This window comes from Rhinoraja longicauda, chromosome 6, assembly GCF_053455715.1.
Source record: "Rhinoraja longicauda isolate Sanriku21f chromosome 6, sRhiLon1.1, whole genome shotgun sequence".
Lineage (NCBI taxonomy): Eukaryota > Metazoa > Chordata > Chondrichthyes > Rajiformes > Arhynchobatidae > Rhinoraja > Rhinoraja longicauda.
The window spans coordinates 328,008-338,098 of NC_135958.1; the positions used below are offsets into that span (position 1 = coordinate 328,008).

Genomic DNA, 10,091 nt, shown 5'->3' on the forward strand with positions numbered 1-10,091 from the left:
AATATCACCAATATCGCGGGGCATGTGAAGGAGGTTATAGAAAGAGCATTTAGTGTTTGAACCCTCTGAGGGGGCGCAGTGAACTGTTTATGTATATGCTGTTATGTTTGTGTGCCATTGTATGTATGTTCTTAGTACCTGAACAGATGTACAGCGCTTTGGTCAATGTGGGTTGTTTTTAAATGTGCTATACAAATAAAATTGACTTGGCTTGACTAGGAAAATAGGGGCAGATTTAGCCCAAAATCAAATTAATGCTTCAGGATGGGATTGGTTTGGTTTAGGATATTTGTGGGGGCCGATTTTCCATTATGGCAGTATCTTTCTGTTAATTGTAGTGATTCTGTTAATTTGTTATTGTTTCGGTCCATGTATACGCCAACTACTTGTTAATCGGTCAATTTAAAAAGAAAAAGAAAACAACACAAACGGTGATTATAGTATAATCAAAGAGGGGAATGTAAGGGGTTAAACATTCTAACATTTGGCCATATGGGTTTTATTGCAGGGGTGTAAAAAAGGTGTAAATGCTCCAGCTCGATTATGTTGCCAGGACATCCTGTTGACAGCACAGAGGCACGGTTTATGGCTAAGTGCATCCTTTGATATGGGCAACTGGCTTTAAGGCTTTGATGGTTGACCATCCTTTGATGGTTAAGGGGAACATTTGGTCATATCGACTGTTCTTTGGTCCTGGGAATACCGAGGACATGTAGGTCACACAGGACACGGAGGACATGGGGGGTCCTAAAGGGGACATAAAGATTTATAGGACATTGTAAAACTTGCCATATATGGTAGCAACAGGAAATGTATTTTGGGTATAAATATGTGTAATTGTTAGCATTCGGGGAGAGAGACTACACTAGCTTCCTGAGTGTTTCTAAACGCTCCGGTTTCTAGACTCTCTGCCACCTGGGTGAGTAGAATAAAGAGGTTATACGAATTCGGTTGTCTGACTATTCTGTTCATAGGGCACGAACTACAACACATGCTCTCCTGAGATGCTGCCTGATCCGCCGAGGGACTACAGCACTTTGTGTCTTTAAAGGGATGGGTCAGGGTAAGAAATGATCCTGTTAGATCGTAATGCAGAACTCAAGGCTGGTGGTCGATGCCATGCCCAAGCATTGGCTGCTTAGAGCATCGTTCCAATACACCATCCCTGCTCAGAACGCAGTCCATCAGCCAGTTAACTGCCTGTTAACGCAGTCTAGCGAAAGACGCTTCTTTCAACATCTTTCTTTTTAAAAGTATTAACAAAATAAAACTATTCCTGTAAGATTTTAAGTCATAAAAAGAAACAAAATTACAGCTGAGACCAATTCCAACTGTAGAAGGATTTGGACATGCAACTATTTCCCCACATCAAGAAAATCATATTGGATATTTGGGGGACTTTTGCAGGGTTTTATTCTGACAATTAATTACAAAAGGCCAAGACCATCAGAAGTTTCATAGATTTCAGACAATTATTACATTTTTTGAAAAAAATGCTTTGAAAAAATGCCCCGATATTAAAAAAATTGTACTGGGTGAGTTTCCTCTCTTCTCAGTGGTTTCGTTTAGAGATGCAGTTTGGAAGCAAGCCCTTTGCCCCGAGTCCATGCTGACCAGCAATCACCCATTCATACTAATTAGAAACATAGAAAATAGGTGCAGGTGGAGGCCATTTGGCCCTTAGAACCAGCACCGCCATTCATTGTGATCATGGCTGATCATCCACAATCGGTGACCCGTGCCTGCCTTCTCCCCATATCCCTTGATTCCACTAGCCCCTAGAGCTCTATCTCTCTTTTAAATTCATCCAGTGAATTGGCCTCCACTGCCCTCTGTGGCAGAGAATTCCATAAATTCACAACTCTGGGTGAAAGAAATTCTTCTCACCTGAGTTTTAAATGGCCTCCCCTTTATTCTTAGACTGTGGCCCCTGGAAAGCCATTAGCTTTCTTCACTGCCTGCTGTATCTGCACGCCTACTTTCATAGACTGGTGTACAAGGACACCCAGGTCTCGCTGCACTTCCCCTTTACCTAATCTGACACCATTGAGATAATAATCTGCCTCCTTGTTTGTGCCACCAAAGTGGATAACCTCACATTTATCCACATTATACTGCATCTGCCCACTCACTCAACCTGTCCAGGTCACCCTGCAACTCCTAATATCCTCTTCGCAGTTCACACTGCAACCCAGCTTTGTGTCAATCTATGTTATCCCATTTTCACATCCACTTCCTACACACTAGAAGCAATTTACAGAAGCCAATTAACCTACAAACCCACATGTATTTGGATAATGGAACGACTGCACAGGTTTCTCAAAGGGAAAATCAGAGTGAATCCATTCACGATTATTGTAATACTGTTGCTGCTGGATGACTGAAGATGGACATTGCCATTGTGCGGATTTCAGAAAGGAGTTGTCAGGAGACCATGCCCCAGTTATTTATTGATGAATTGGTGGGTGTAGAGAGTTAGAAGCTTCAAATTCCTGGGTGTTAATATTTCAGATTACTTGGCCTGGACCCAGTACATAGATGCGATCACAATAGACAATAGACAATAGGTGCAGGAGTAGGCCATTCAGCCCTTCGAGCCAGCACCGCCATTCAATGCGATCATGGCTGATCACTCTCAATCAGTACCCCGTTCCTGCCTTCTCCCCATACCCCCTCACTCTGCTATCCTTAAGAGCTCTATCCAGCTCTCTCTTGAAAGCATTCAACGAACTGGCCTCCACTGCCTTCTGAGGCAGAGAATTCCACACCTTCACGACTCTCTGACTGAAAAAGTTCTTCCTCATCTCCGTTCTAAATGGCCTACCCCTTATTCTTAAACTGTGGCACGACAAGGCACGACAATGAAGGCACGACAATGCATCTGGTTTCTTAGAAGTTTAGAGATTCAGCATTTCTCCAAATACTCTTAACAAACTTTTACAGATGTACTGTCGAAAGTATGCTGATTACCTGCATCATGGCTTGAAATTGCAATTTTAATGCATAAAAATGCAAGCGGCTGCAAAGAACAGTGGAGTCAGCCCAGTCCATCATGGGCAAGGCTTCCCCTCCATCAAAAGCATCAACGTGAGGCACTGCCTGACATCTATCATCTATCATCTGGCATCTATCATCAGATATTGAGATGAGGAAAAACATTTTCACGCAGAGAGTTGTGAATTTGTGGAATTCTCTGCCTCAGAAGGCAATGGAGGCCGATTCGCTGGATGCATTCAAAAAGAGTTAGACAGAGCTCTTGGGGCTAACAGAATAAAGTGGTACGGGGAGAAGGCAGGAACGGGGTACTGATTGTGGATGATCAGCCATGATCACATGAATGGCGGTGCTGGCTCAAAGGGCCAAATGGCCTCCTCCTGCACCTATTGACTATGTATCTATGTATCAAGGATCCCCACGATCCGGGCCATGCCCTCTTCTCATTGCTACCATCAGGCAAGGAGGTTCAGAAGACTGAAGACCCACACCACCAGGTTAAGGAGCAGCTATAATCCTACAACAATCAGATTCTTGATCCAACATACATAACCATAATTCTACCTCGACTATGGAACATTATGGGACATCTCTTGCACCACTATGAACTTGCCTCTTTTCTAATTATGTTTTTGCCATAATGTTTGTTTTTTTGCACGGTCTTTCTTTTAAAAATTTGTCTAATTTATGTGTAACTTATGTATAATTTGTTTTTGCGTGTTTGTCTGAGTCTATGTGTCTGTGATGCTGCTACAAGCAAGATTTTTCATTGTACTTGTACCCAACTGTACTCGTGCATGTGACAGAAAATTTGACCTTGAACTTTGTCGAGCAAAGAAGAAGATGGAAGATGGCGAGATCAAAGTAGTATGGAGAGTTACTCTGATTGTTGGCTGAAAGCTCAGGTTGGCTGAGAAAGCAATTCCAGAGATGGGGCTTGCCACTTATGAAGGGAAGAGCTGCCTTTAAAGACCATATTGTCAGTGCAAATCAAGAGATAGGGAAAGAGTGATAACAATCAGCTCAACACTCACTAGGCAGACCATGCTCAGCTCAGCTGTCACCCAAGATAGGCACAAAGTGCTGGAGTAACTCAGCTAGTCAGGCAGCATCTCTGGAGAAAAAGGATGGGTTAAGATTCGAGTCGGAATACTTCTTCAGACTGAAAGTCAAGAACTTTCAAGAAAGTCAGACTGACTTTCAGTCTGAAGGATTCCGACCCGAAACGTCACCCATCCTTTTTCTCCATAGATGCTGCCTGATCCTCTGAGTTACTCCAGCACATTGTGTCTATCTTCAGTACAAACCAGCATCTGCAGTTCCTTCCAACGCATAAGCAGTCACCCAATCGGCATTTAATATCTCAAATGTAAATGAAACCATACCTTGAGCTTCATATGCACTAAATTGAGAGAAGTACAAGTTAATCGCTGCTTCACCTGGAAGGACTGTATGGGTTCCTGGAAAGTGGGAGGAGAGGTAAAAAGGCAGGTGTTGCTTAGGTGGGAAAGTGCATTGAGAAGGGCAGTGGTTTGTGGAGAATGAAGGTAAATCATAAATAGGTTGTATGAGTGAATGAGAGAGCAAACAGTGCAAGAGGGACAAAGAGGGAGTGATTTAGCAAGCTCCTATCCTAAGGTTGGAAGCTGCAGGAGAATGAGAGAGTTTCTCAAAGAATGTTTGAGAAATTAAATAGCATTATCGACAGTGAAGGTTCTTCCCTCAATGTTGTGAAAATCGTTTAACCTCCCGAGCCCTTCACAACCCCACCTTATGGCTTCTGCTGTGGCTACTGATATGTCCTCAGTCCATGTTGCCCCACTGACCACTATCCCCTCTCCCAATCCAGCTGCAGGCTACTTGGCTGTGATGTGTGCCATGACTGGTGTATGCTACTTGACCCAGAATTTCTGTATTTGTTGGAAATGCTGAAACAATATGCACGGCGTGAAACCTCACATCTGACAGTGAATCCAAGAGCAGGGAATGAAACAGACCTGAGACTGAACAAGCGAGAGACAACGAAGAAGCAGGTTCTGAGAGGAAGGAAGATACCGATTCTGGTTGATCACAGTATTGTCTTACCGATAGAACAGTAAGGACAGTCAAAGAAAAAAGTGACTCATGGAAAATAGTTAGGACAATGAAAAGAGAATGTGGAAGCAGAACCAAAGGCAAGAGTTGTAGAACTAAAGAATAAGTATCAAGGTGGGAACTCAGCATGACTGCTCTTGCAAAATTGTTTATTACTGAAGGCTATGTTGTTCCTGACAGAAACCTCCATGGCAACCTACTGTAGGTAGCCTTGGGAAGTCTTCTCAAGCATTTGTTTTCATTGTAATTAAACTATTCAATGACCAAACCAAGTAGAACTGAGGCATGTTTGCTAAAATCAGTGGATCAGATCAGTGAAGTTATCTACTAAATGCATTACAGGTTTAACTATTGTCACTTCCTTGAACACAGGACATTCCTGTGGGTGCCGTTGTTTATCAGCTTCTTCAACTATGTTTCACTAAACTTGGAAGTACATTCCCTCTTCTCTTGCAGAACAGGGGCAGCCACATCTGAGTCATCAACATTCCAGTAGCCCCAGGGGTGTGGTGCTGTTGTGCATGTGCTGACTGATAAACTCTTATCTGTGTGGCTGTGCTCACAGTGACAAGAAATTCAACTGGAGCTTTTCCGTAATGCCCACTAAAACTGAAACAGTGCAGGAAGGAACTGTGGATACTGGTTTACACCGAAGAGAGTAAAACTCAATTCAACTAATTTTACTATCGTTTCTTACTATATTCTAAGTAATTGGTGTAAAAATGTGACTAGCTTTAAACATGTATGTATAGCAATTATTCCTGGTCTTATCACATACTTTACATTTCTCATTATATTTGAATGCTGTTTTCTGCATGTTTTTGTCTTCTACATCCCTTTAACATATTATTTAATTTTACAGTACTCTGCAGATAATCAGTTGATTTAATATGGGGTTACATTATAAAATGGCTCTAACTGTAATGCTTCCAATGCTTCGTTGATCTGCTCCACATCAGATTTGGGCAAACATAACTGAGAAATGTTTGTTTTTGCCACTGATTGCCAGTTTAATTATAAAAGAACCAAATGATTGGTAGGTTCCTTCCTGCAATGAGAGTAACAGGAAAGTAACTGTGAATGAGAATTTTAACTGAATCTTTTTGTTGCAACTCAATGATACGAATCATCATGTCCGCTTCATTGTCTCTGCTCTGTTCAGGAAACATTATTAAAATCTGGTCACTTTCATTCCAATGTATTTGTCTATTGAGACAAATATTATTTTAACATATATATATATCCTTGGCAGTCTTGAAATCTCCCACATGAAGCCCATTTAACTGTTTTGTTTCACTTAGTTGTACCCAGAAAAATATAGTTGTACATTTTTCAATGAATTGGTTAAATTGTAATTACCCCCAAATTATCCAGTCAGTACAGAAAGAGTTTCATGCAACCACAAGAGATAAAACATTTACCGAATTAAGGTTTCTTTCCATGTGAATGTTGAATGTGAATGTTTGAGATCTCTTGTGTATCTCATACATTTATTGTAAACTCTGCAGATACAACTGTATAATACTGCAGTCAGTTTTCATTATTTTTTTATTTGAATATTATTTGCTTGAGAAAAAGTTTGGGATGATAGTGCCCTTATGTAGGTAGCTGGTGAAAGTGCCTCGGGATGGGAGAGATGAGTGAACCAAGGCGTCTTGGAGGGGGTGGTCTGTGTAGAAAGTGGTGGAGATGGGAAGCTGCGGCTGGTGGTGGGACTGCATTGAAGACACCATTCCCTGTGCCCAGGCACTTTCCCCTCCAACCACTGGAGAAACATCACCTGTCCCTAACCTCCTCCCTCACCCCCAGGCTTACAGGGGAGAGGGGTTTACTTGCACCTTCTCCGACCTTGTCTCTTGAAGTCAGCTTTCGATTAGTAAGGGTGTCAGGGGTAATGGGGCATAGGCAGGAGAATGGGGTTGAGATAGGCAGGCGGGGGGGGGGCGGGGGCTGGGGCGGGGGGGGGCTGGGGCGGAGGGGGGCTGGGGCGGAGGGGGGGCTGGGGCGGAGGGGGGGCTGGGGCGGGGGGGGGGCTGGAGCGGAGGGGGTCTGGGGCGGGGGGGCTGGAGCGGAGGGGGTCTGGGTCGGGGGGGCTAGAGCTGGAGGGGGGGCGGGGGGGCGTCTGGGGCGGGGGGGGGGCTGGGGCGGAGGGGGTCTGGAGCGGGGGGGGGGAGCTGGGGCGGGGGGCTGGAGCGGGGGGGCTGGCGCTGGAGCGGGGCGGGGGGCTGGGGGTGGCTGGAGCGGGGGGGGGCGCTGGAGCGGGGCGGGGGGGGCTGGGGGTGGCTGGAGCGGGGGGGGGCGCTGGGGCGGGCTGGAGCGGGGGGGCTGGCGCTGGAGCGGGGCGGGGGGGGGGCTGGGGCGGAGGGGGTCTGGAGTGGGGGGGGGAGCTGGGGCGGGGGGGCTGGAGCGGGGGGCTGGCGCTGGGCGGGGGGCGCTGGGGGTGGCTGGAGGGGGGGGGGCGCTGGGGTGGGCTGGAGCGGGGGGGCTGGCGCTGGAGCGGGGCGGGGGGGGGGGGGCTGGGGCGGAGGGGGTCTGGAGCGGGGGGGGAGCTGGGGCGGGGGGGCTGGAGCGGGGGGCTGGCGCTGGGCGGGGCGCTGGGGGTGGCTGGAGCGGGGGGGGGCGCTGGGGGTGGCTGGAGCGGGGGGGGGGCGCTGGGGGTGGCTGGAGCGGGGGGGGGGCGCTGGGGCGGGGCGGGGGCGCTGGGGGTGGCTGGAGCGGGGGGGGCGCAGGGGCGGGCTGGAGCGGGGGGGTTGGCGCTGGAGCGGGGCGGGGGCTCGGGGTGGCTGGAGCGGGGGGGGGGCGCTGGAGCGGGGGGGGGGGCGCGCTGGAGGGGGGGGGCTGGAGCGGGGGGGGGGCGCTGGGGCGGGCTGGAGCGGGGGGGGGGGGGGGCGCGCTGGGGCGGGCTGGAGGGGGGGGGCTGGCGCAGGGGCGGGCTGGAGCGGGGGGGGGGGGGCTGGCGCTGGAGCGGGGCGGGGGCTCGGGGTGGCTGGAGCGGGGGGGGGGGGGGGGGGGGCGCTGGAGCGGGGGGGGGGGGCGCTGGAGCGGGGGGGGGGGCGCTGGAGCGGGGGGGGGGGGCGCTGGAGCGGGGGGGGGGGGCGCTGGAGCGGGGGGGGGGGCGCTGGAGCGGGGGGGGGGGGGCGCTGGAGCGGGGGGCGCTGGAGCGGGGGGGGGGGCGCTGGAGCGGGGGGCGCTGGAGCGGGGGGGGGGGGGGGCGCTGGAGCGGGGGGGCGCTGGAGCGGGGGGCGCTGGAGCGGGGGGGGGGGCGCTGGAGCGGGGGGGGGGGCTGGAGCGGGGGGGGGGGGGCGCTGGAGCGGGGGGGGGGGCTGGAGCGGGGGGGGGGGGGCTGGAGCGGGGGGGGGGGGGGGCGCTGGAGCGGGGGGGGGGGGCGCTGGAGCGGGCTGGAGCGGGGGGGGGGGGGGGGGGCGGCGCTGGAGCGGGGGGGGGGCGCTGGAGCGGGGGGGGGGCGCTGGAGCGGGGGGGGGGGGCGCTGGAGCGGGGGGGGGGGGCGCTGGAGCGGGGGGGGGGGCGCTGGAGCGGGGGGGGGGGGGCGCTGGAGCGGGGGGGGGGGGGGCGCTGGAGCGGGGGGGGGGGGCTGGAGCGGGGGGGGGGGGGGCGCTGGAGCGGGGGGGGGGGCTGGAGCGGGGGGGGGGGGGGGCTGGAGCGGGGGGGGGGGGGGGCGCTGGAGCGGGGGGGGGGGCGCTGGAGCGGGCTGGAGCGGGGGGGGGGGGGGGGGGCGGCGCTGGAGCGGGGGGGGGGCGCTGGAGCGGGGGGGGGGCGCTGGAGCGGGGGGGGGGCGCTGGAGCGGGGGGGGGGGGCGCTGGAGCGGGGGGGGGGGGCGCTGGAGCGGGGGGGGGGGGCGCTGGAGCGGGGGGGGGGGGCGCTGGAGCGGGGGGGGGGGGGGGGCGCTGGAGCGGGGGGGGGGGGGGGCGCTGGAGCGGGGGGGGGGGGCGCTGGAGCGGGGGGGGGGGGGGCGCTGGAGCGGGGGGGGGGGGGCGCTGGAGCGGGGGGGGGGGGGCGCTGGAGCGGGGGGGGGCGCTGGAGCGGGGGGGGGGCGCTGGAGCGGGGGGGGGGCGCTGGAGCGGGGGGGGGCGCTGGAGCGGGGGGGGGCGCTGGAGCGGGGGGGGGGCGGGGGGCGCTGGAGCGGGGGGGGGGCGCTGGAGCGGGGGGGGGGGGCGCTGGAGCGGGGGGGGCGCTGGAGCGGGGGGGGCGCTGGAGCGGGGGGGGGGGGGGGGGCGCTGGAGCGGGGGGGGGCGCTGGAGCGGGGGGGGGGCGCTGCAGCGGGGGGGGGCGCTGGAGCGGGGGGGGGCGCTGGAGCGGGGGGGGGGGGGGGGGGCGCTGGAGCGGCGAGAGGAGCCAATCGCAATGTGAGGGGGGCCGCGGCGGCGGCGGCGGGTCGGGCAGAGCGCGGGCCTTTACAAATACACGGCGAGCGGCGGCCGCGACTGTCACTGGGCCGGGCCGGGCCGGGCTTCCCGCTTGTGGGCGGCGGCGGTGAACCACACGGCGGTTGTTGATCAGCGGCGGGCGGAGGCGGAGGCGGAGGCGGAGGCGGTTCCTCAGACCCGGCGGGGCGGGCGCGGCGGCAGCGGGGCGAGCGGGAGCGGCCTGTGTGTGTAATCCGGAGATGGCGGCGCCGGCGGCGGTGGCGGAGCTAAGATGGCGGGCGGCCTGGTGCCGCGGCGCGGGTGTGTGCTGCCGCTAGAGCCGCACTGAGAGGCCGGCGCCGGGGACAGGATGGTGACGCTGCCCTCCTAGATGATCGTCGCGGCCTGGACCGTATTCCACGCCACTAGGAGCCTGCTGCTGCGGGGCTTTCTGCTTTCCCGAGAGCCGCCCGGCGCCGCCGCAGGCCGCATGGGGAAACAGCTGTGTGTGTCGGGAGGACAGCGACACCGACGACAACGCGGCGCCCCCGGCCCAGCGCTGCCTCCAACCGCCCCCTCCTCCGCCGCCATCCTCGTCCTCTTCTCATCACCGCCAACATCACCAGCATCACAACAACG

The 10,091-nt window shown here is 55.3% G+C and overlaps 1 protein-coding gene across 1 annotated transcript in view; it reads left to right on the plus strand.

Moving 5' to 3' along the window:
• Nucleotides 1-9,498: 9,498 nt before the first annotated feature.
• rspry1 (ring finger and SPRY domain containing 1) overlaps nucleotides 9,499-10,091 on the plus strand; it is a 38,696-nt gene continuing 38,103 nt past the window's right edge. The window contains 2 exon segments of the mRNA XM_078401525.1: nucleotides 9,499-9,945; nucleotides 9,947-10,086. Coding sequence (XP_078257651.1) covers nucleotides 9,844-9,945; nucleotides 9,947-10,086 — 242 coding nt within the window. The 5' untranslated portion in view covers nucleotides 9,499-9,843.